At 41.5% G+C, this 27,374-nt stretch overlaps 1 protein-coding gene across 1 annotated transcript; it reads left to right on the top strand.

Moving 5' to 3' along the window:
- Nucleotides 1–24,058: 24,058 nt before the first annotated feature.
- On the top strand, nt 24,059–25,717 carry LOC134206381 (tigger transposable element-derived protein 1-like). Its single transcript, XM_062682083.1, has one exon. It carries the CDS (start codon nt 24,059–24,061, stop codon nt 25,715–25,717), a length of 1,659 nt encoding a protein of 552 aa, XP_062538067.1.
- Nucleotides 25,718–27,374: the final 1,657 nt, after the last annotated feature.

The following is a 27,374-nucleotide window of genomic DNA, read 5'->3' on the forward strand; positions in this document are numbered from 1 at the left end:
AGGTCGAAGACGGTGAAGGAGATTCTGTCTTTTTTAAAATTCAAATCAACGAAAAACCTTCCTTGGTTGGAACAGCATTTGTCAAATGACTTTTATGATGAAGCGATCAAAAAATGTATGTAGGGGAACAGTTTCTCGCATAACTCCAAAAATAAAGCAATTTTTGAAGGTTCTATGAGCTCTAACAGGAGATATACCCCTCATGCTTCTTTACTGTTGAAACTGATCGATATTTTTTGGAAAATATGCATTTTTCAGGTGTGGCCAAATTAGGCACTAAGGTTGCCAAATTCGGTATACTAATCTCTAATTACATTCCATAACACTTTTGTGGTCGATTAACAGTAGTCATTTTTAATATTTCATTAAAATACTTACTTCTGGAAGCACTCGCATGCGACTCCAATGGCAAAAAAATGTTTGTTTATGTTTTTCCACTATTTTTACTACTTTGCTGTAATTTTTGCAAGGAAAACCACCGAGCTTTTAGTTTAGACCTACAAAGAACCATCCATCGTTCACACCGCGAAAATCGGAAGACTGCGGTGGGCCTGGCACGTAGCCAGAATGTCGGACAGTAATCCGGTGAAAATGGTTCTCGACAACGATCCGACGGGAACAAGTAGGCGAAGTGCACAGCGGGCAAGGTGGAGGACGATTTGCGGACCCTTCGCAGACTGCGTGGTTGGCGACGTGCAGCCATGGACCGAGCTGAATGGAGAAGACTTATGTGCAGCACAGGCCACTCCGGCCTTAGTCTGGTAATAAATAAATAAATTCAAAGGTTTTGAAAACCTCTAGCTGTTTAAAATGCTATGATAGGGCCAGTTCAAGAGTAACGGTTTTACAGAGGCATATTTTACCCAAGTAACATTTTTAGTTTTATAATGCTCTTAACCTTCCGTCCCCAACGTCTGTTTTTGAGGGCTTTCAAAATTCTAACCTGCTGTAAAACCGCATTTCTTGACTGATTATTTCGCAAATAAGTTGCATTCCATCCGGATGGATCCCAATTTTCGATTTATACTAGTTTCGAGGGTATCCACAATACGGTTCCAGAATTATTCCAGGATTCCGTTGGGTCAGTTGTCCCCGGAATAAGTGGCCATTTACAATTTTAAGTCAAAACAGGTCGTGCGACACCTCAAACTTCATGATTTCGCATAAGCAATGATGGGAATGATATTTTAGGGTTCCTGGCTCACTCGGACTCAATCTGGCCACATCGGTCACTAACTGGGACCTACGGAATGGCCATTTTCTAAATTGATTAAATTTAGGTCGTGCGACACCTCAAACTTCATGATTTTACAAAGCAATAATGGGAATGATATTTTTAGGGTTCCTGGCCCACTCGGATTCAATCCGGCCACATCGGTCACAATCCGAAGACCTACGGAATGGCCATTTTCTAAATTGAATCAAAATAGGTCGTGCGACACCTCAAACTTCATGATTTTACAAAGCAATGATGGGAATGATGTTTTTAGAATTCCTGGTCCACTCGGATACATTTCGGCCACCATCCGGAGGACCTACGGAATGGTCATTTTCTAAATTGATTCAAAATGTGCCGTGCGACACTTCAAACTTCATGATTTCACAAAGCAATGATGGGAATGATATTTTTAGGGTTCCTTGCCCACTCTGATTCAATCCGGCCACATCAGTCACAATCCAGGGACCCATGGAACGGCAATTTTTTAAATTGATTAAAATTTGGTCGTACGACACTTCAAACTTCATGATTTTACAAAAGCATTGATGGGTAGATGATATTTTAGGGTTCCTGGTCACCAGATTCAATCCGGCCACAACGGTCACATTCCGGGGACCTACGGTATGGTCATTTTCTAAATTGATTCAAAATAGGTCGTGCGACACTCCAGACTCCATGATTTTACAAAGCAATTATGGGAATGATATTGTTAGGGTTCCCGGCCCACTCGGATCCATTTCGGCCACAATCCGGAGGACCTATGGAACGGCCATTTTCTAATTTGATTCAAAATAGGTCGTGCGACACCTCAAACTTCATGATTTTACAAAGCAATGATGAGAATGATATTTTTAGGGTTCCTGGCCCACTTGGATTCAATCCGGCCACATCGGTCACAATCCGGGGACCTACGGAATGGCCATTTTCTAAATTGATTCAAAATAGGTCGTGCGACACCTCAAACTTCATGATTTTACAAAGCAATGATGGGAATGATGTTTTTGGGGTTCCTGGCCCACTCGGATCCATTCCGGCTACAATCCGGAGGACCTACGGAACGGCCATCCTCTAGCTTAATCCAAAATAGGTCGTGGGACACCTTAAACTTCATGATTTTACAAAGCAATGATGGGAATGATATTTTAGGGTTCCTGGCCCACTCGGACTCAATCCGGCCACATCGGTCACAACTGGGACCTACATGAATGGCCATTTTCAAATTGATTCAAAATAGGTCGCGACACCTCAAACTTCATGATTTTACAAAGCATTGATGGGTAAGATATTTTAGGGTTCCTGGCCCACTGGATCCATTCCGGCTACAATCTGGAGGACCAACGGAACGGCCATTTTCTAAATTGATTCAAAATAGGTCGCGCGGCACCTCAAACTTCATGATTCTACAAAGCAATGATAGGGATGATATTTTTAGGGCTCTTGGCCCACTCGGATTCAATCCGGCCACATCGGTCACAATCCAGGGACCCAGGAATTCCACCGAAAATTTATACAGAAATTGTACCGTAAATGAAATCAACATTGGAATTTTTGAAGAAATTCCTAGATTCATTCCCAAAGAAATCCTGAAAGAATTCCGGTAGAAACTTCAAGATTTCTACTGGGAGATCCTCCAGAAGTTTTTCCGAAAATTACACCTGCAATTCCACCGGCAGTTCCTCTGAGAGTTCTTGCAGGATTTTTTTTTCCCAAGAATTATTCCGGTAGTTCTATCGGCAGATCCTACGGGGGTTCCTCTGAAAATTCTTCCGGGAATTTCTCCAGAATTTCCTCCGGGAATTCATTCAAGCTTTCTCTCTGGAATTCATTTAGGCTTCTTCAGGAATTTATATAGAAATTCCTCCAGAAGCTCCACCGAGAATTTCTCTGGGAGCTCCTCAAGGAATTCTCCGGGATGACCTCTGATGATGATGATGATTATTCAGTTTCATACCCCTAGACAGGTTTCAGCTAGACGAGATTTGTCTATAAGATGAATTATCCAAGAATTTTTCCGAGAATTCTTCTGGTAGTTTCACTGGCAGTTCCTTCGGGGGTTCATTTGAAAATTCTCCCAGGAGTTTTTTTTCAGAAATTCCTCCGGAAGTAATTTCAAGAATTCCTCAGAGAGTTCCTCCGGGAATTCCACAGGCAATTCATCCGGGTGGTTATCCGGAAGCTCCTCCGGGAGTTCTGCCAATAGCTCTTCTAGGAAATCATGCAGGCTTTTTTCAGGAAACCATTTTGGCATTCTTCAGAAATTTAGCTGGAAATTCCTCAAAGATTTTCTAATAGTTTCTCTGGGAGTTCCTCTAGGAATTTTTCTAGGAGTTCCTCCTGAAATTCCTCCGGGAGTTCTTACGGGAATTCCTCCGGAATATCCACCGGCAGTTTCTATGAGCATTCCTCCGGAAGTTTCTACAGCAGTTCCTCCGAGTGTTCCTTAAAGAAGGAACTCCTGGAGTAATTTCCGGAGAAGCTCCAGGAGGAATTTCTGGAGGAATTTCCGGAGCAATTATTAGAGGAATTTTCGGAAGAACTTCCGGTGGAACTTCTGGAGGAATTTCTTAAAGAACTACAGGAAGAATTTCTAGAGTAACTCTTGTAAAGACTCCTGGATGATCTCCCAAATGAACTTCCGTAAGAATCCCAGGAGGAACTCCTGGAAGAATTCTCAAAGGATTACCCGGAGGAACTCACAGAGGAATTCTCCGAGTAACTTCTGGAAGATTTTGTAGATAAATTCCCAAAAAAAAACCTGAATGAATTCCCGGAGGAGCTACTGCTGTAATTCCCGGAGGAATTTTCAGAGAAACAGCCGTTGGAATACCCGGAGTTGAATTTCTAGAGAAACTTCCGAAATCTCATTTCCCGTGAAATTCCTGCCATATATGCTCCAAGAATTCCCTGTGAAGTTCTTGGATGGATTCCCGGAGGAAATCTAGGAAAAACTCCTAGAAGAGCTCCCGGAGGAACTCCCACAAGCACTTCCGGAAGAGTTCTCAGTCTTGAACTAATTCTTGGAGAAGTTCATGAAGGAATTTTTGGATAAATATCTGAAGGAATTCCCGGAAAATACTAGGAGGAATTAATGCAGAAATTCCAAGATAAAATGCTGAAGAAATTACCGGATGAATTCCCGGAGGTTAGTTCTGAAGAAATTCCTGGAAGAACTCTTGGAAGATATCATGGAGGAACTCTTAAATTAATATCCGAATGAAATTCTGGAGTAAATTTCTAGTGAAGTCCGGAAAGCATTCTAGGACAATTCCGCGGGAGAAAATCCTGAAGTAATTCCTGGAGAAGTACCTGAAGCAATTCCCGGGAATATACCTTGAAAATTTTCCGAGGAAATACATGGAAGAATTCCTGGAGAAATTTCTAAAGAAATTTTTAGATCAATTCTTGAAGGATATTCTGAAGTAATAGCGGAAAGAATTCCAGAATGAAATCCTAGAGGATTTCGCTATTAAATTTATGGAGGTATTCCCGGAAAAACTCCTGAAAGTTATCCTGGAGGAATTAAAGGAAGAGTTCCTGGAGGAATGCCCGGAGAAGTTCCTAGAAGAATTACCGAAGGGATTTGTTATAGATTTACAAGTGAAATTATGGAGCGAAATCGGAGGATTTCCGTCATAAATTTCTGAGGAAACTTCTAGCGGAAATTTTGGGAGGAAATTCCGTTTGTATTCTTGAAGGAACTCTTGAATGTATTCCTGAAAGAATAGCCAAAGAAATGTCTAGAAGGAAAAATTGGAGAAGAGAAGAAAGCTTCAAGGAATTTAGTGAGGGGTTTCTAGATAAGGAGAAATTACAATTACATGAGAAAGATTTTCGAACGATTTTCAGAGGAATTTGTGGGTAACTTTCCGGAGGAATGTAGAAGTTCCCAGGGAGTTCTTGAGCCCGTAATTTTTCGAGTTGTTTTGCCCCAACCTGCCCCCTCTAGCTACGCCCTTGTAACATTCCCATCATTACTTTGTAAAATCATGAAGCTTGAGGTGTCACACGACCTATTTTGAATCAATTTAGAAAATGGCCATTCCGTAGGTCCCCGGATTGTGACCGATGTGGCCGGATTGAATCCGAGTGGGCCAGGAACCCTAAAAATATCATTCCCATCATTGCTTTGTAAAATCATGAAGTTTGAGGTGTCGCACGACCTATTTTGAATCAAGTTAGAAAATGGCCATTCCGTAAGTTCTCCGGATTGTGGCCGGAATGGATCCGAGTGGGCCAGAAACCCTAAAAATATCATTCATATTATTGTTTTGTACAATCATGAAGATTGAGGTGTCGCACGACCTATTTTCAATCAATTTAGAATATGGCCGTTCCGTAGGTCCTCCGGATTGTGGCCGGAATGGATCCGAGTGGGCCATAAACCCTAAAAATAATATTCTCATCATTGCTTTGTAAAATCATGAAGATTGAGGTGTCGCACGACCTATTTTGAATCAATTTATAAAATGGCCATTCCATAAGTCCCAGGATTGTGACCGATGTGGCCGGATTGAATCCGAGTGGGCCAGGAACCCTAAAAATATCATTCCCATCATTGCTTTGTAAAATCATGAAGTTTGAGGTGCCGCACGACCTATTTTGAATCAATTTAGAAAATGGCCATTCCGTAGGTCCCCGGATTGTGACCGATGTGGCCGGATTGAATCCGAGTGGGCCAGGAACCCTAAAAATATCATTCCCATCATTGCTTTGTAAAATCATGAAGTTTGAGGTGCCGCACGACCTATTTTGAATCAATTTAGAAAATGGCCGTTCCGTAGGTCCTCCGGATTGTGGCCGAAATGGATACGAGTGGACCAGGAACCCTAAAAATATCATTCCCATCATTGCTTTGTAAAATCATGAAGATTGAGGTGTCGCACGACCTATTTTGAATCAATTTAGAAAATGACCATTCCCTTGGTCCCAGGATTGTGACCGATGTGGCCGGATTGAATCCGAGTGGGCCAGGAACCCTAAAAATATCATTCCCGTCATTGCTTTGTAAAATCATGAAGTTTGAGGTGTCGCACGACCTATTTTGAATCAATTTAGAAAATGGCCATTCCGTAGGTCCCCGGATTGTGACCGATGTGGCCGGATTGAATCCGAGTGGGCCAGGAACCCTAAAAATATCATTCCCATCATTGCTTTGTAAAATCATGAAGTTTGAGGTGTCGCACGACCTGTTTTGACTTAAAATTGTAAATGGCCACTTATTCCGGGGACAACTGACCCCAACGGAATCTGGAATAATTCTGGAACCGTACTATGAATAGCCTCGTACTAGTATAAATTGAAAATTGGGATCCATCCGGATGGAATGCAACTTGTTGCGAAAGAATCGGTCAAGAAATGCGATTTTTACAGCAGTTTAGAATTTTGAAAGCCTCTAAAAACAGACGTTGGGGACGGGAAGGTTAAAGACCATTATTTACTCTACAAGAGTGCCTTAAAACCATTATAAATCCAAAATGTTACTTGGGTATGCATTTCAAGCTTTTTTCGAAAAATGGCTGATTTGGAAAAAATGATTTTCATAAAAGAAATATCTTGCATATACAATTTTCACTATTTAGGCGGCGAAATTTGTCACCGATTAAATGAAAAAAAAAAATGTTAGGCAAGCATCTAAAATAACAATGCATTATTTAGGTCAGCAGTTCTCAAACTTTTTCTTCAGAGGTACCCCTTCGAACTTTTACATTCATTGAGGTGCCCCCTATTTTTTTCGCTGTGAATAAAAATAAGCATCACTTATGAGATGTATAAAAACAGAAATGAAAACTAACAGGATATATGCTGCTTATTATCGTATATCAGTCCTATCTTTGCCGAATTTCCTATTCATATGGGACTAATATTCGATTTAAGGTAGTATGACTATCCATAAAATTGACTGAAATTGTTGTTATTCTGTGAAATCTTCCAATTCAAATTTAATTTCATCAAGCTTCCTCATGGTGTGTTTGTCCGAAGAGACTTATTTTCAAAAAATCAGTATGTCTAAAATACTCACTACACGAAAGTATAGGTTTTCCTCTTTCACGTAGGTGCATTTTTAAAATGTTCTATCGGGGGTCATTTTCCATACATTTTTGGGGGGGTCAAATCGGCTATCATTTGAGATTTCTATGGAATTTGCACCAAAAATAGTGAAAAAAATAAAAATTGATAAAAAAATAAAATAAAAAAGAAAGGCCACCAAACCTCGTCAAAGAAGGCTTTTCAGCATCTTGGTAGGACACTTCCGAGCCTCTTGAAAAAGGTTTTCAAGCTCCTTGAAAGAGGAGTTCCAAACCTTTTGAAGGTAAGCTGAAAAGAGGCTTCTTAGCCTCTTGAAAGGAAATTTCCGAGTCTCTTGAAAAAAGGCTTCCGAGTCTCTTGAAAGGTGGCTTCTAAGCCTCTTGACAGGATGCTTTTGTGCCTCTAGACATGAAACTTTCGAGCCTCATAAATTGAGGATTCCAAGCCTCTTGAAAGGAGGCCTCCGAGCCTCTTGTAAGTAGGCTTTTGAGCCATTTGAAAGTAAGTTTCCGAGCCTCTTGGAAGGAGGCTTCCGAGCTTCTTGGAAGGAGTCTTCTTAGCTTTTTGATAGCAAGTTTTTATTAGTCTCTTGAAAGGAGGCTTTCGAGCCTCATGAAAGGATTCTTTCAAGCTCCTTGAAAGCAGAAATCCAAACCTTTTTAATGAAAGGCTTCCGAGTCTCTTGAAAGAAGGCTTACGAGATGCTCGGAAGGAGGCTTTTGCAACGAAGCTACTGAGCTTTCCACAAGCTTTGATAAACTGATCGCTTCGCCATGCATATTATTTACAATGCAAAATTTTGGAATCAAACATAAAACAATTATCAAAACAAATAAGTTTTTATTGGAATGGTAATACATCCGCCATTAAGCATTTTTGTCCCAGGTAACCCCTGGGGCCAGCGAAGGTACCCCCAGAGGTACATGTACCCCAGGTTTAGAACCGCTGATTTAGGTAATCAAAAAGATTATTCGTCGAAATTGCTTCAGAAGTAATGGAATATGACAATTGATTAAAATTTTAAAATACTAAATAATATGAATTAACGAAGCGCAACTAATTAGTTTTCATAGTTTCACCAAAAAAAGTCATGGCATACCTTTGAGCATGTATAAATAGCCAAAAAGCAGATATAAACTATATTTTTCATTCCACATCACGGATCGTAATTGCTAATCCTTTTTGTTTCTGATTGCAATCCTCCAACGATGTTTTTGGCCCATCTAAAAAAAAGTCGACATGAGCGTTGACAGCTGTTCGTTCATTAGCTTATAGGTTGTACTGATTTCATGAAGTGGTCGTATCATAGTTATGTCTTGGTTCTCAAAACCACCAAGTCCGGATGGTTTTATGTAGCATGATGCTCCTGAACTGGAACGTAATCAGGTTTTAACGTTTGCAATAAAACGAGGTCAAATGAGCATGACGTTTTTTGTTTACTATTGTATCTATTTGATAGGCTCAGGCGTGTATACCACTTAACGGAGCCGAGACTCTTCATGATACTTACAATCGACATCATTCAGTTGGTAAGGGGAAAGGGACGTTGACCAAGATACTCGCGGTGACTCAAGGTTAGATTGCGTAATTGCAGGACGGACTGGGATTTAGGTTTGAGGTATTACAGTTGCTAATCCGGGTATTTTACATCTTTGGCGATATGGCGTAGCATCGTGCTCGAGTTTTTGTTCGTCAGGGAGCATCTTCCGCTTCCAGATAGGAAAGAAAGAAATAGATCTATTAGACTTTGATGTCAGACCAGCAAAGAAAGGCATACATAGCCTGCATATACACCACATCGCGTTCCCCCAAAACACCTCTTACTTCCCTGTAGGAAACAATACCAAATTACGTGATCGATGTCATCTCAACCGGCTGCACACCTACATAAGTTGATATCGACAAGGTTTATTCTGCCGCTGAACATTGTGGAACTCTTCCAACCTTGACTTTTATCGAAATTTAGTCAAAAACAAATCTGAATAAAAATTATTGTAAAATTAAGATTTCAATTGAATTTAAATCAGATTTGAATTGGATTTGGGTTCAATTTGGAACGAATTTGGATTAAGTTTGGATTGAGTTTGTATTGGAGTTAGGTTTGGTATTTATTAATTTTGGATGATTTGAAATTGATTTAGAATGTATTTCGATTGGAATTGAATATGGATTTGTATTTATTAAGATTGAATTTGGAGACGATTTGAATCGCAATTGATTTGGAATTTAGATTTGATTGGATTTTTCCATATCGGATTAAGATTGGAATAAATTTGAATCGGATTTTAATTTATTTGTATTGAATTTGATTCGGATTTCGATTGAGTTCGGATTACACTTGGAACAGATTGGTATTGAATCTGGATTGGATTTAGATAGAATTAAATTTGTATCTGGATTGAATTAGGATTAAATTTGAATATAATTTGGTTTGTCTTTGGATTAGATTTTGATTCGATAAGAATTTGGTTTGGGTTAAATTTGATTTGAACTGAATTTGAATTAGATTTGGACTAGATTTAAATGAGATTTGGATTAGATTTGGATACGATTTGATTTGAAATTGAATTTGATTGGATTTGGATTGAGTGTGAATTGGATTGGATATGAATTGGTTTTAGATTAAGTTTGGATTGGATTTGGATCTGAATTGACTTGATTTTGCATAAGATTCGGATTGTATTTGGATTGAATTGAGATTGTATTTAATTTCAATTAAATTTGGATTTGTAGGTGATTTGAATTGGATTTTGATTAAATTTGAATAGGGTTTGGTTTGCATTTGGATTGATTGAATTAAAAATTAACATTAGATTGATTCTTAGATAAGATTGGGATAGAATTTGGATTGAGTTTTGATTTGATTTGGATTGAATTTGGGTAGGCTTTGGATTGAGTTTGAATTGGATTTGGATTTAATTTGGATAGGCTTATCTTACGCTTTGGATAGGCTATTGAATTTTGATTGGGTTGGGATAGGATTTGGATTCAATTTGGATAAGATTTGGATTGAATGTAGGTTGGATTTAAAATTGGATTTGGATTGAGTTTGAGTTTGTATTGGATTGAATTTAGATAGGATCTGGATTAGATTCGGATTGCGTTTGCATTGGATTTTGATTGAATTTGCATAGGATTTGGATTGGATTTTGTTTGGGTTCAGATTGGATTTGGATTTAATTTGAATTCGATTTGGTTTGGATAAGGAACGGATTAAGATTCGGATTGAGTTTGAATCTGGGTGCTGCGGATAGAGCCGCTTTTCTGCGCTCAAGCGAGTAGAGGGATATGTTGAAATCACTCCCACAAACAAAATTATTTTGCAGTTACTTGGCTGTCAAACATTTCCCGCTCTTCGAATTTCTCTTTCCATGCTGCATGAGGGCGCACAAATGCACTAGACTCTACATGACTTTACGATTGTTTACATACATTCCTGCTACAATCAACTGCTGAATTTTGTGAAACTTCGTAACGAGTGCTTCTTAGTTGCATTCCTACAAACGTTCCATTCGAAATATAATGTGTAAATTTTTGTTACAAAGAATCCAAAGCTCACACAAAGTGTGTTTTTATTTCTGCACCAAATAGTAACAATACTTCTCAATATTATATCAGAAACGAACATAACCACAATCTTAAATGTTTGGCTCCGGCTCAATAGAAATTTTTGGCTTCAGTTTGACAACCGAATCGATTCTATTCGCACCACCCAGGTTTGAATTAGTTTTCGATTTAGTTTAGAGACCAGGTTTTTTTTACGAGGGGATACGTACCTCGTAAAAAATCCGTGTAAAAAAAAACCGTGTTAATTCGAAAATCCGTGTAAAAAAAAAACGTGTTAATTTGAAAATCCGTGTAAAAAAAAACCACCGAAGAAATGGAAAAGACTTAGAAAAAATAATGATAAGTGAAAAGTTTCTCAGTCTATTTTATAAACAAAAACTTAGAAACTGGGTATTGCCGGAATAGTCTCAAAGATTAGCTGGAATTCGATGTTTAGCGCTATTTGTAATTCAAGATGGCCGACTTCCGTTTGTTGAAAGGATCAGAAACCATTGGACTCGATGAGTAGAAAACGAAATTAGATGATTCGCACCATTTTGAAATTCAGATATGTCAGGCAGCCGATAATGAATAAATTCATCACAATCACGGTCGTAAAATCTGTTTCAATTAATAAATTAAACCCAAAGAAAGAATAATACTTGGCCCAGTAGCTATCAAATATAGTTGGAAAATATAGCAAATTTCCATTAGCCGTTTTTTTATGAACCGCGTTATAAGCCTCATGGATGAAATAATAGCATGTTTCACTGTACGAGTGTTAGACTAGGATGCATTTATTGGGGGGGTGTTCTGACTTGTCAATATACCCAACTCAGCCATCTTGGATTTTTGTATGGAATTTATGCTCGTTTCTTTACGTTTTGCACTGAAAATGTATTTTTTCCCCCCGCGCTGGTTATTCCCATCTACTGACGAAGTCATATAACCTGTACATGAAAAAATCTTGTGTTAGACATCAAATTTCTCTGTTACGCCTTAATCTATGTTAGTGATGGTTTAGCACCTCACTCATGCTTGTTTGCAAATTACGTAACAAACTACTGGGAACAAATTTTTACAATCCTACTTACAATGGCTACGAAAAATTATTGTACATAAAAGCTTTCATGTGCCATATTGATATGAAATATAAATCAATATAAATATAACACTCATGCTTGCAGCGGCAATGTAGACGGAGTTGTAGTGTCACGAAATTTGTGAACGGACCCTTACATTTCTAATTTCGTAACATAAACAAAAGCAAATCTTTGTCTCGAAGTGGCTAGCAGGTATTGCAGAAGGCTTTTCCGGTGTGAATTAAATCAAGTATTGTGGACAAGTTTGTGGCGCGAATAATAAATTCAAGTGAGAAATCAGGTTCCGGGTCAATTTGTTCAAGTTTTACTCAAGGCACATTCCTGTGAGCAGCATAATAGGTATGAAATATAAAATAATTCACTCGATTTCAAATTTTCATTTGCCATTTTCACTTTATTTCAAGCATAGTTAATTTTTACGTGGTATCTCGCTAAGTACTTGATTTCGTTAATAACTACTAATATCGTAGTACACGTACATATATTTTCTATTTATTCATAAATTAATCCTTTTTAAAAGTGGATAGGCTTTGTAAATCTGCGTATAAGTTGAGCAATAGAACAAATTTGATGTTGTTTTTATGGGACGATAAAACTAGATCATTTTTTGACGGTGAAAGGTTAATTTCGCGGCTTTACGTAGAAATTATTGCATTTCGCGGAATCTACTATACACCTACTAATTGCCCATACTCGAATGTTAGTTTGTCTGCAACCGCAACGAACAGATGGTACCGCGCGTGAAAGTCTCCACACATAACTTTAGTCGCTTCTACCCAACATTTAAAAAATATCTTTCATTTGGGATGAACATATGACAGATATGTAACGCGTTAGAGCGTTTTTTTTTTTTAATTTCTTTATTAATGCGTTTTTTAATTCAAAATTAAGTTCAACACAGGCGTTAGAGGGTACGTAAGAGAAGGTGGTTCATAATATTTATGTGATCAAAGATGTCCATTAGTTGAACTATCTACGTATTACCAAACTTCCTCCTCCTCCATGACAAACGGTTAATTGACATTACCAGACCCATAGAAACTAGACCTGTGCGCCAAATAAAATTTTACAGGCGGTTGCATGTTAGCTATCGCCGGCGGCGCGAATCGGCGCAAACTTATAAACACAAGGGAAATTGCTCGGAAATTCCTCCGGAAGCTCCTCCGCAAATTCCTCCGGAAGTACCTCCAGCAATTCGTCCGGAAGTTCCTCATGGAATTCCTCCGGAAGTTCCTTCGGGAATTCCTCCGGAAGTTCCTTCGGGAATTCCTCCGGAAGTTCCTTCGGGAATTCCTCCGGAAGTTCCTTCGGGAATTCCTCCGGAAGTTCCTTCGGGAATTCCTCCGGAAGTTCCTTCGGGAGATCCCCCGGGAATTCCTCCGGAAGTTTCTCCGGGAATTCCTCCGGAAGTTTCTCCGGGAATTCTTCCGGAAGTTCCTCCGGGAATTCCTCCGGAAATTCCTCCGGAAATTCCTCCGGGAATTCCTCCGGAAGTTCCTCCGGGAATTTCTCCGGAAGTTCCCTGGAATTCCTCCGGAAGTTCCTCCGGAATTGCTCCGAAAGTTCCTCCGGGAATTCCTCCGGAAGTTCCTCCGAGAATTCCTCCGGAAGTTCCTCCGTGAATTCCTCCGAAGTTCCTCCGGGAATTCCTCCGGAAGTTCCTCCGGAATTCCTCCGAAAGTTCCTCCGAATTCCTCCGGAATTTCCTCCGGGAATTCCTCCGGCAGTTCCCCCGGGAATTCCTCCGGAAGTTCCTCCGAATTCCTCCGAAGTTCCTCCGGAATTCCTCCGGAAGTTCCTCCGAATTCCTCCGAAGTTCCTCCGGGAATTCCTCCGAAGTTCCTCCGGGAATTCCTCCGGAAGTTCCTCCGAATTCCTCCGGAAGTTCCTCCGGAATTCCTCCGGAAGTTCCTCCGGAATTCCTCCGGAAGTTCCTCCGGAATTCCTCCGGAAGTTCCTCCGGGAATTCCTCCGGATGTTCCTCCGAGATCCCCGGAATTCCTCCGGAAGTTTCTCCGGGAATTCCTCCGAAGTTTCTCCGGAATTCTTCCGGAAGTTCCTCCGGAATTCCTCCGGAAGTTCCTCCGGAAATTCCTCCGGAAGTTCCTCCGGAAATTCCTCCGGAATTCCTCCGGAAGTTCCTCCGAATTCCTCCGAAGTTCCTCCGGGAATTCCTCCGGAAGTTCCTCCGGGAATTCCTCCGGAAGTTCCTCCGGAATTCCTCCTGAAGTTCCTCCGGAATTCCTCCGGAAGTTCCTCCGGGAATTCCTCCGGAAGTTCCTCCGGAATTCCTCCGGAAGTTCCTCCGAATTCCTCCGGAAGTTCCTCCAGGAATTCCTCCGGATGTTCCTCCGAATTCCTCCGGAAGTTCCTCCGGGAATTCCTCCGAAGTTCCTCCGGAATTCCTCCGGAAGTTCCTCCGGAATTCCTCCGGAAGTTCCTCCGAATTCCTCCGGAAGTTCCTCCGGGAATTCCTCCGGAAGTTCCTCCGGGAATTCCTCCGGAAGTTCCTCCGGAATTCCTCCGAAGTTCCTCCGGGAATTCCTCCGGAAGTTCCTCCGAATTCCTCCGAAGTTCCTCCTGGAATTCCTCCGAAGTTCCTCCGGAATTCCTCCGAAGTTCCTCCGGGAATTCCTCCGAAGTTCCTCCGGAATTCCTCCGGAAGTTCCTCCGGAATTCCTCCGGAAGTTCTTCCGGAATTCCTCCGGAAGTTCCTCCGAATTCCTCCGAAGTTCCTCCGGAATTCCTCCGGAAGTTCCTCCGGAATTCCTCCGAAGTTCCTTCGAATTCCTCCGGATGTTCCTTCGAGATCCCGGGAATTCCTCCGGAAGTTTCTCCGGAATTCCTCCGGAAGTTTCTCCGAATTCTTCCGGAAGTTCCTCCGGAATTCCTCCGAAGTTCCTCCGAAATTCCTCCGGAATTCCTCCGGAATTTCCTCCGGGAATTTCTCCGAAAGTTCCTCCGGGAATTTCTCCGAAAGTTCCTCCGAGAATTTCTCCGAAAGCTCCTCCGGAATTCCTCCGGAAGTTCCTCCGAATTCCTCCGGAAGTTCCTCCGGAAGTTCCTCCGAATTCCTCCGAAGTTCCTCCGGAAGTTCCTCCGGGAATTCCTCCTTCAGAAGTTTTTTCGGAAGTTCCTCCGGGATTTTCTCCAGAAGTTTCTCCGAGAATTCCTCCGGAAGTTTCTCTGAGAATTCTCCGGAAGTTCCTCCGGGAATTCCTCTGGCAGTTCCTCCAGGAATTCCTCCGAAAGTTTCTCCGATTCCTCCGGATGTACCTTGAGGAATTGCTCCGGAAGTACCTCCGAGAATTCCTTACGAAGTTGCTATGAGAACTCCTCCGGAATTCCTACGGAAGTTCCTCCGGAATTCCTACGGAAATTTCTACGGGAATTCCTTCGGAAATATCTCCGGGAATTCCTGTGGAAGTTCCTTTCGGCAAATCCTCCGGAAGTTCTTCCAGCAATTCCTCCGGAAGTTTCTCTGGGACTTCCTCAGGAATTTTCTCCAGATTTTCTTTCATGGATTTCGCCGGAGGTTCCGTCTGGAATTTCTTCGGAGATTCCCCCAGAGTTTCCTTCGAAAGTTCATCCAGAGGTTTCTCCGGAAGTTTCTCCATAGATTCCTTTAATCATAACTTTGTCGTTTACCTTGGAAATTCCTAAAAAATCTTCGCCTATTCCTCCAGATATTTCTTCAGGTTTTTTTCCGGATATTGATCCAAGCATTCCTTCAGAAATTGCCCCAAGAACTTCCACTCAAAAGCTCCTCCAGAAGTCCTTTAAAAAATTTCTCTGGAAATTTCAAAAAAAAAATCGTCCCTGAATTCCTCAAGGAATTTCCCCGAGAAGACTTCAAAAAATCTCTATAAATTTCCCCTAAATTACTTCAAAAATTCACCTGAAATACGTTTTGAAAGATCTCCATGAATTCCTTTATTGCCAGGAGGAATTCTCCAAGAAATTCATTGAAAATTTGTTGAAGAAACTCCAAGAGAAGGATTTCTGGTTTGAATCTAATTTAAGACATTTTGGATGAATTCTTGAAGGAATTTAGGGTGGATTTTCCAATGGAATTACAAGAGGAATTCTCAATGGCGTGTCTAAAAGAAAACCTGTCAAAATTCAAGGAGCAATTTTAGAATCGGCAGTATTTTCAAATTAAGTTCATAAAGAATTTAAGAACAATTGTTAAATTTCCAAACAAATTTCAAATAATATTTTAAAATTATTTAAGACCTAAATAGCAATAGAATTTAAGAGTTTTCAAAGGCATTTCAAGGGCATTCTTCAATTTTTTTTTCAGAACAGTGTTAGATGGATTTGCAAGAGTTGATCTTGTCATTTATATTTCAATCGACTCGTAGGGGAACTGTTCCGATCTTCATCTCACTGTACATACATCCATCTTATCGCTAAACAAAGAAATACGGCACCATCGCTTCTTTTTGTCGACATGCGTGCTCACTGCTGAAAAAAATCACAAAAATAATAAACAAACCAAATTCCTTTCCATTGCTTTGTTTTTGATGGGATGGAAATAGGAGCTATGAGATGAAGTGGCGAACCGTTCCCTTAGATCTGCGAAAATATCTGCCCGTATGTGTACAGTTAGTGTTGCTACTGGAGCGGACGAAGTTTTCGGACCTCTTCAAGACGAACTCGTACTTGTATTTCTGAGTTAGCTTTAAGCTGAAATATAGTTTTAATTCAGTAATTTCTGCATGTGTTTACAATTGTGGTTAACTTACATTAAATAGTCCTGCATGTACAATTCATCCGTTGTTGTGTAGCAATTTATTATTTATATTTGTTTGTTCTGTAATTTTATGTTTTAGAATAACTAATTTAGTGTGCAATTCAAGTGCGTGATTATTTACTTACATATATAGTTCGATTATTATAGGCTAGTTTTGACAATTTAAGGATTTCCAAATTTAGGTAAAGCGGCAACCTCCGTGATTTTGCACTTTTGACTCGTAAACAATGACACCTCGAGTGCTATATTCCTGTTTCTTGACTTTCTACTTTTATTCTCGTGTTATCAGTATTGATTCTCAGGGGTGGTACAAGCACAGTTGATACCGGTGTGCATGTCTGTGTTGCAAACACGCCCCGCACGTAATGCCTTAGGTTTCCTAAAGCTGTACATTATCTCCGGCAACATTTAATACTGCAAGCTTCGTTGCAGGCCGCTGCATGATTCCTGCTGCTGTCTGGATATCCGCTCGCCGCACTCGTCCATCAAGTCCAGGATACACGCGCAATACCCGTCCTCTGATCCAGCTATTCCGAATACCTTCATTTACCACGATAACCAGATCTCCGACGTTTATCGGTGTTGCCTCTCCGAACCACTTTGGTTGGCGTGCTATGACAGGCAGGTATTCCTGTATCCAGCGTCTCCAAAAGCGATCAAGCATGACTTGGATATGTTTCCAGTTTGTTCGAATAGCTGCATGCTCTTCTGTAGGCTGAACCGCTGGTTGTACCACTCCACTGGAGCTCAGTAAAAGAAAATGGTTCGGCGTCAGCGCTTCATCCTCCTGACTATCGATTGGTAAATAGGTCAAGGGACGAGAGTTAACGATTGCTTCTACCTCCACGAGCGCAGTCATTAGAGTATCCTCATCCGGATTCTTGGGTAGATCCATGCTAGCAAGACCAGTTTTAACCGATCGAACTAACCTTTTCCATACTCCGTCCATATGGGGCACAAAGGGGAGGTTTAAATTCCAAAGTGTATCCGCGTTCGTGAAGGACTCCGCCATGTCCCGGTTGATTGATTTGCTTTGCACCTTCAATTCAGCACTGGCTCCTTAAAAGTTTGTTCTCTAGTCTGAATACATTTCCTGCGGTGAACCTCTACGTGCGATAAACCTGCGAATGGCCATCTTACAGGATTCGGTGGAAAGCGTTTGGGCGACCTCTGGGTGGACTGCTCGTGTACCTAAACAGGTGAAGAGAGCAACCCACCTTTTAACCACTCCTCGGCCAAAGCGTACAGTTATCGGCCCGAAGTAATCAAGTCCGGTGAACGTGAAGGCTCTTACATAAGGCGTAACACGAGCAGACGGTAATGGAGCCATGCGTGGTATTTGTGGTTTTGACTTATAAACACGGCACCATGTGCAACTACTTGCGACTTTTTTGACCACCGTCCGTAATTCAGAAATATGGAATTTTTGACGTAATTCATTTACTACGGTTTCGTTGTTTGCGTGACCGTATTTCCTATGATACCAGTTTACGATCAGCTGGGTGACATAATGATCCTTGGGTAGGATTATGGGAAATTTGGTTCCATATGAAACACATTCGGCGGTAGCTATGCGGGATCCAATCCTCATGACACCGTTCGGGCCGAGAAACGGAGATAATTTGTACAGGCGATTACTCTTGTCAATAAATTTGCGGGCTTCCGGCGGCATTTGTTGATTTTCACGTAGAATTCGACATTCTTCTGGATATCTATGCAACTGAACCAGCTTGATTATGCTTGCTTCGGCTTGACTTCTAATATTGCTATTTGAAATAGCGTCAATGCTTTCTTCCCTCTGCTTATGTCTGGTGGCAAATAGAAGAACAAACGTCATTGTACCGGTTAACCGCTCCCACTTGCAAAAACTTCCGAAGTCTATGATTGGTTCCAATGGTAACTGCTGATGAGCGTTGATTGTAGCTGATTTAATTCCTTCATCTGTAGTTTACTCGATCACTTCACTCGGCCAGTCACATACTGCACTGTAGAGGAATGAGGGAACTTTGTACCACCTGTTGTTTTCTTCGAAACATGGTCCACTGCCCCATTTTATGGCCTCGTCAGCCACGTTCATTTTTGACGGCATCTTTCTCCAGTCTCCAACCTCCGTATCGTTCAGAATCTCCATAATCTACAATCCGAAATGTTACATACTGCTTGTATTTTCTTGGTTCAGACCCTATCCAGTTCAACACTGTTGATGAATCGCTCCACAAAATTTTACGTCAATCGAAAGTGTGATTTGACATAATGGATTTCATGAGTTGTGTTCCTATCACTGCCGCTTGTAGCTACAGTTTTGTAACTGACAGTAGCTTAATCGACTTTCGTTTTTGCAAAAAGGAGGCTACATTTGACCACATCGTCTACAATCCTGAAGTAGGCAACAGCAACATATGCTGTACTACTGGAGTCTACGAAAACATGTAGCTCCAAAGAATCGTAATTGTTTTGATTCCAACCCGGAAAATAACATCTAGGTATTGCAACCTTATACAAGTTTCGAATAACGGTAACGTACTGTTTCCACCTATGCACAAGATCGACAGGAAGTTTATCGTCCCAACCGATCCCCGAACTCCACACATCATGAACGATTGTTTTCCGTGTATAACGAATGGGGCGACTAGTCATAAAGGGTCGCATACACTCATGAAGCGGCTTAGGAGTTGGCGTTTAGTCGGAATTTAAACACCATCGATTAAACTACTAAGGTCGTCCCGTAGCATCAACGTGAAGATAAATATGTCGTCTTGTGGGCGCCATTCCATCCGCAATATCCGTTCCATATGGCTTCCTTTGACCATAGTAAAGCTCTTTACCGCCTTCGTATTTTGCTGTCCGATTCGCTGTAGAACCTCTGAAGAATTCGACTTCCAATGCCGAATGAGGAATCCTTCCTTTTCGTGCACTTTCTTCACCTCCATTGCTAGCTGAACACCCTCATCAACTGTGTCGACACTGTCCAAGTAATCATCGACATAGTGGATCTCCTTTATCGAAACGGCTGCCTTCGGAAATTCAACGGCATGTTCCTCGGCATTCAAGTTTTGACAAACTGTGTGGAACTCGGCGAACAGGTTGCACCAAATATTGTGACGTCCATTACATATACTTCCATCGGCTCAGAAGGCTGGTTGCGTTATAGAAACCTCTGCGCTGAACGACCTACAGGAGTAAAGTATACTTGATGGGACATTACCATTGTGACGCCACAGATTGCGACCTGTTTCTGGCGGTAGCGGCAATGAATTAAATATATCTGGTCCTTTTAACAACACGGGATTTAAGGACATTCCTTGAACAGAAGCAGCACCGTTCCATACAACCCTCACTTTTCGGGCTTTTTGGGTTTATCACAACCCCGAGCGGAAGATACCACGTCCTTTAGGGTCCGTCTCTTGCATTTCCTGTTTGGTTGCCTTATGTGCGTATCCTTTAGCTACGTATTCCTTGACTTGCAGTCGAACATTGTCATATAAGTGAGGTGCTTTACTCAAGCGATTTTCCAGGCATTTTAATCTTCGTTCGGCCATTGGCTTACTATTAGGAAATTCAACTTTGTCAAACTTCCACAGTAGTCCGGTTTGAAATTTTCCGGTTCCCGTGCGTCTTGTGGTTGTTCGAAGAATCTCCTTTGCTCGCTGTTCATCGGCTGACTCCTTTGTTTGACCGATTGCTATTCTACACTTTCCATGGAGAAGAAACCTTTCACTAACTCTTGAAGTTCATTATCTCTGGTCCTTGTATCGATGTGTAAAACACGTTGCGATGAAACATTTGAATTATTTCTAATACGGCCATACACTACCCAACCAAGTCTGGTTTTAGCTGCTACTGGCTCATCTTCTCGACCTTCTCGTAGCTTCAATGTAGTCTTTAATCTTGTATTACCCAGGCCAATCAAAATGCCCGGTATTGCGTTGCTATAGCTTCTTATTGGAAGATCGTTCAAATACGAGCGCTTGTTTCTTAGCTCTTCGATGTCGATGGTTTGGTGTGGAAGTTCCAAAGCTTGAACGGTTTGAACTTTATGAAGCTCGAACTGTTGGCCAGTATGTCCTGAAATATTTAGCCGTACCTGCTGGGAGTTTTCCTCAACGCGCTTGACTCCATTGGTCCATTGCATACACAAAGGAATTTCGGACCTTTACACCTAACTGTGCTGCCAAAGACATGTCTATCAATGTCGAATCAGACCCTCCGTCCAAAAATGCGAAGGTTTCAACCGCACGATTACTAGCATGCAGTACGACAGGAATAATACGGAACAGTACTCGATGATGGTGCTGATGAACAGCAATCACGCCAGCAACCGGAGATATACCTGCACTATCGCGTCTTGGATCACCAGGTGTAGCAGTCTGTGATGCATAAATAAAAAAAAAAAAAAAAAAAAAAGAGACGCGAAGAAAGCAGTATGCAGTTTACTTCTACATCCTTCGAACGTACCACAAATCGTCAAAACATTGAAAATTTTGTATGGTCGACCTGAGGCGATTATTAATACCTTGCTATCTGAAGTTCGAGCAGCACCGACGCCGAGACCTGAAAAACTAGGAAGCATTATCAACTTCGGCTTAGCTGTCCGAAATCTCTGCGCACATATTGTAGCTACTGGGCAACAAGTGCATCTAGCGAATCCGATCGTAATGGAAGAACTGGTTGAAAAGCTTCCAGCAAATATAAAACTGGACTGGGCTTTGCACAAGCGACATATGGAAAGCGCTGACCTGCAGACCTTTTCGGACTATATGGACGTGATCGTTACAGCGGCTAGTAGTGTTACACCAATAACGGATAAAACGGGAAGTCGAAAAGTAAAGTCGTAGTGAATTCTCACTCATCAGAGGTTCATGCGTTGAATATGCAGCACACAGAGGTCCCCAATGAACGCCCTTGCATGGTGTGCAAGATAGTTGGTCACAAGCCCAAAGACTGTCATATTTTCAAATTGAAAACATTAGAAGAAAAGTGGACAGCTGCGCAGGAAAAACATCTATGTAGACGTTGCTTGTACCCACACGGTAAATGGCCATGTAAAGCATCGTTTTGCGGAGTTGATGGATGCGAGCAACGGCATCACAGACTGCTACACCCTGGTGATCCAAGACGCGATAGTGCAGGTATATCTCCGGTTTCTGGCGTGATTGCTGTTCATCAGCACCATCATCGAGTACTGTTCCGTATTATTCCTGTCGTACTGCATGCTAATAATCGTTCGGTTGAAACCTTCGCATTTTTGGACGGAGGGTCTGATTCGACATTGATAGACATGTCTTTGGCAGCACAGTTAGGTGTAAAAGGTCCGAAATTCCCTTTGTGTATGCAATGGACCAATGGAGTCAAGCGCGTTGAGGAAAACTCCCAGCAGGTACGGCTAAATATTTCAGGACATACTGGCCAACAGTTCGAGCTTCATAAAGTTCAAACCGTTCAAGCTTTGGAACTTCCACACCAAAGCATCGACATCGAAGAGCTAAGAAACAAGCACTCGTACCTGAACGGTCTTCCTATAAGAAGCTATAGCAACGCAACACCTGGCATTTTGATTGTTATTGGCGAGATGATGGTGTTAGGCGCCTTCGAGACACTAGCGACAACTGGCTGACTTCGTGCTTCTTCGTTACTGATAACACATGTTGCTTGAGCTATATGCGAGCTGCTTTGTGCGATGACTCCACCCGGCGCTGACTCTGTCAAATCAATCGGACCGCTGACCTGTGCTGTGATTCCAGTGGGAACAGCATTTCCAGTGTTGGAAATCATATTCACTCGGTTATTGTCGATCCACTGTTGTACATCATTGACGCCTGCTGTTGACTTCTTACCGCTCACCACACTCGCTCTTGTGCTCCGGACGTCTTCTTCGAGATGAGCTTGAAGTAGCTTAAACTTCTGGTCGAGGAATTCCTTCTCGAGCCTCAGTTTTTCTGCGTTCGCCTTCTCGTTGAGCTCATGTTCCTGCTTAGATTTCTCAGCAACCAATTTCTGCTTCAGCTCTTTCTCCTCTTGTAATCGCTGCATTTCTAGACGTAGCCTTGCTTCTCGTGCACTAGCGGTTGTTGATGTTGTTTTTTCCGATAATGCTGCGGAAGGGCAACACAACACACATATGTAGCTTCGATCTTCGCCAGAGATACTATCTCCTACACCAGCGCATGAGAGATGATACCATCGGTTACATCCATCACACTGCACCATAGTGGGCTCTGCTGTATTAGGCCTATTGCAGGCGATACACTGCTTATCAGCAGGCAACTCGTGGGGCATCATTTTAAGAGTTCGATGACGATAAGATTATTTAATCTTAAAGTTTGTTGCTACTGGAGCGGACGAAGTTTTCGGACCTCTTCAAGACGAACTCGTACTTGTATTTCTGAGTTAGCTTTAAGCTGAAATATAGTTTTAATTCAGTAATTTCTGCATGTGTTTACAATTGTGGTTAACTTACATTAAATAGTCCTGCATGTACAATTCATCCGTTGTTGTGTAGCAATTTATTATTTATATTTGTTTGTTCTGTAATTTTATGTTTTAGAATAACTAATTTAGTGTGCAATTCAAGTGCGTGATTATTTACTTACATATATAGTTCGATTATTATAGGCTAGGTTTAACAATTTTAGGATTTCCAATTTTAGGTAAAGCAGCAAACTCCATGATGTTGCACTTTGACTCGCAAACAATAACACCTCGATTGCTGTATTCCTGCTTCTTGAATTTCTACTTTATTCCCATTTTATCAGTATGGAATCTCAGGGGTGGTACAAGAACAGTTGATACGGGTATGCATGTCCGTGTTGCCAACAGTTAGACTCAACTGATTTAAACACAATAAATTCCATTTTATTAATCACTGTATTTGGAAGTAGTTCTGAAGTGGTGATATCAATCCCTGTGGTTTGTATCGTACCTGAACACGCGAAATATTATATCTTCACTAGATGAAACACTCATATGAACCACTCGATTTATAGACTCTATCGAAAATGAGAATATATTTTGCATAACTGTCATATGAACTTGGCTGAAAATATATATTTCCAACATTTCCATCAATTTTCATTCCGCCTATTCATTTTTAACGGCGGCGGCGCACAGGTCTAGTGCAAACAAGCATCTTGCCGCGGCTTTCATATAACATTCTACATTTGATTTTGCAAGAATCGAATGAGTATCATAGTTATGCATCGTAAATTATGTTATTTAGCTTCAAGTAACTGAAGTGTGATGTTTTTCCAAACATTTTTCCATAAAAATTTCCAATGAGCCCAAACAGAATTAAATGTAAAGTACTAAACTCGTATTAGACGTCAAATGTCATACATTCCACTAAAAAGAGCTTAAAACATTTTTTCTGACAATGTTGTGGTATATCTTTTTTTCTATATGCAGTCCGAAATGACACCGCAAAAAGAGAAGAAACAGAGAAAGTCCATCACGTTGGAAACAAAACTGGACGTCTTGAAATGTCTGTCAGGCGGTCAGTCTATCGCTGCCGTCAGCAGAACGTTCCAGTTGCACGAGTCAACTGTCCGTACAATAAAGAAAAACGAAGGGTTAATCCAGAAAGCTGTGATGAACAGCGCTGAGCATCATGCCAAACGGTCTTCATACGTTCGCGATGAGGCTATGTGCAAGATGGAGCGGGCGTTGCTAATATATGTCGAGGAGAAAGCACAAAAACGCTGTCCATTGGACCAAGAAAGCATTATGGCAAAAGCGTTGCAGTTATACGGGAAATTGAGAGAAGACGAGCCTTCCGCCAGTTCAACGGTTAAAAAGCAAGGATTTGTTGCCAGCAAGGGATGGTTCTATCGGTTCATCCGTAAACATTCGATCAGGAATGTCCGGATTAAGGGAGAGAGCGCATCAGCCGATGTTGAAGCGGCTAGTACATACCCCGCCGAGTTCAGGAAACTGATCGAAGAAGGTGCTTATCACCCAGATCAGGTGTTTAATGCGGACGAAACCGGATTATTTTGGAAAAAAATGCCCAGTCGAACATATCTTGCGAAAACCGAAAAAACAGCAGCCGGATTCAAAGCAGCGAAAGACCGGATCTCGTTACTCATGTGTAGTAACGCTTCCGGAGACAAAATACTTAAGCCTCTATTGCTGCACAAATCAATGCGACCACGTTCCATGAAGAACATGAATTTTAATCAGCTGCCTGTTCACTGGATGTCAAATGCCAAAGCTTGGGTAACCAAGGAAATTTTCAGAAGATGGATTGATGAATGCTTTGTGCCCGAAGTTCAGGAATACCTGGAGGAAAAAGGTTTGGAGTTTAGGGTAATTCTGGCAATTGATAATGCACCTGGTCATTGCCAAATCGATCATCCGAACGTTAAAGTGGTGTTTCTTCCGCCGAATACGACGTCTCTCATTCAGCCATTGGATCAAGGCATAATTTCTACTTTCAAGCGCTACTTCATAAAGTCATCGTTTCGGTACGTTTTAGACCAGGTAGATAACGGCAAAGCAATGAACATCACCGAGGCTTGGAAATCTTTCACCATGCGAGAATGCGTGGAGTTCATTGATGTTGCTCTGCATCTTTTGAAAAAGTCAACTTTAAATGCATGCTGGAAGCGTTTATGGCCTAGCTGCGTGCAATCATCGATGCCGAAAGAAAACGAAGAAGGCGAAATTTTGCTCCTTGCCCACGCTATAGGAGGGGAAGGTTTCGATGATTTTGCGATCAGTGACATTGAGGAAATGCTGAAGGAACCATTTTTCGACGACGATGATTTGATAGACTTCATCAACGATTCGACAACAGTGAATGACGAGGTGGAAGAGAAGTTTATAGACAGCAAGCTTAAGGAGGGGCTACAGTTGGGAGAAAACCTTGCAGATTTTTTCGTCACGCACGACCCATGCATTGAACGAGCCGTTTCTTTCAGAAACGACATAAAATATTGTCTTCGGCGGTATGAAGCGTTGGTGAACCAGGAGAAAAATGAAGATGATGAGAAACTTGTTGACGAAGATCCACATCCAGTCATCAACCCTTCCAAACGCAGACGATGCGGTGTTATATATGATAGCGATTGATGGATAAACATATACTTGGTTTGAATGAATTGAAATTTGAATTGTTTGCAAGTTTGTTTTGTTTGAAATTGTTTTTAGTTTAGATTTGACAATAATAAGAAATAACGATTTTTTTTGTAAAACGTGTTTTATTCATATTCGACTACGAAAGTTCACAATAACGAAAGCTACCATGGGCAATGGGTATACATAGACAGTGATATTAAAGATTATCAAAATGCTACAGATATGCTTTTATCCAATCATTCATGGGTATCCTGTGAGTATTGAAGGCCACAACACGACACGTGATTACTGGCGTTTAGAATTGTGATAATTGAGACGTTAAAAATAAAAATAATTGATTCCAAAATGGCGCCTAACATCCATTTCCGACTTCTACTAATCGTGTCCATTCCGGCAATACCCATATTGCATAGGTCTTCGGTCGTTTTAATAAACCGGAAGTCGGCCATCTTGAATTTCAAAATGGCGCCAAATATCGATTTCCGGCTTCAACTCGTCGAGCCCATTCCGGCAATACCCATATTGTATGGGTCTCCGGTCGTTTTAACAAAACCGGAAGTCGGCCATCTTGAATTTCAAAATGGCGCCAAACACCGATTTCCGGCTTCTACTCGTTGAGCTCATTCCGGCAATACACATATTGCATGGGTTTCCGGGCCTTTTATCAAACCGGAAGTCGGCCATCTTGAATTTCAAAATGGCGCCAAACATCGATTTCCGGCTTCTACTCGTCGAGCTCATTCCGGCAATACCCATATTGCATAGGTTTCCGGTCTTTTTATCAAACCGGAAGTCGGCCATCTTGAATTTCAAAATGGCGCCAAACAACGATTTCCCGCTTCTACTAATCGAGCCCATTCCGGCAATACCCATATTGCATGGGTCTCCGATCGTTTTAACAAAACCGGAAGTCGGCCATCTTGAATTTCAAAATGGCGCCAAACATCGATTTCCGGCTTCTACTCGTTGAGCTCATTCCGGCAATACACATATTGCATGGGTTTCTGGGCCTTTTATCAAACCGGAAGTCGGCCATCTTGAATTTCAAAATGGCGCCAAACATCGATTTCCGGCTTCTACTCGTCGAGCTCATTCCGGCAATACCCATATTGCATAGGTTTCCGGTCCTTTTATCAAACCGGAAGTCGGCCATCTTGAATTTCAAAATGGCGCCAAACATTGATTTCCGGCTTCTACTCGTTGAGCTCATTCCGGCAATACCCATATTGCAAAGGTTTCCAGTCATTTTATCAAATCAGAAATCGGCCATCTTCAATTTCAAAATGGCGCCAAACATCTAGTTTTGGCTTCTATTCATCGAGCCCATTCCGGCAATACCCATATTGTATGGGTTCCCGATCGTTTTAACAAACCGGAAGTCCGCCATATTGAATTCTAAAATGGCTCCAAACATCGATTTCCGGCTTCTACTCGTTGAGCTCATTCCGGCAATACACATATTGCATGGGTTTCTGGGCCTTTTATCAAACCGGAAGTCGGCCATCTTGAATTTCAAAATGGCGCCAAACATCGATTTCCGGCGAGCTCATTCCGGCAATACCCATATTGCATGGGTTTCCGTGCCTTTTATCAAACCGGAAGTCGGCCATCTTGAATTTCAAAATGGCGTCAAACATCGATTTCCGGCTTC

Source organism: Armigeres subalbatus, chromosome 1 (assembly GCF_024139115.2).
Source record: "Armigeres subalbatus isolate Guangzhou_Male chromosome 1, GZ_Asu_2, whole genome shotgun sequence".
Classification (NCBI taxonomy): domain Eukaryota; kingdom Metazoa; phylum Arthropoda; class Insecta; order Diptera; family Culicidae; genus Armigeres; species Armigeres subalbatus.

Coding starts and splice junctions, on each gene's coding strand:
- LOC134206381 (XM_062682083.1), top strand. CDS start 24,059: ATGACACCGCAAAAAGAGAAGAAACAGAGAAAGTCCATCACGTTGGAA.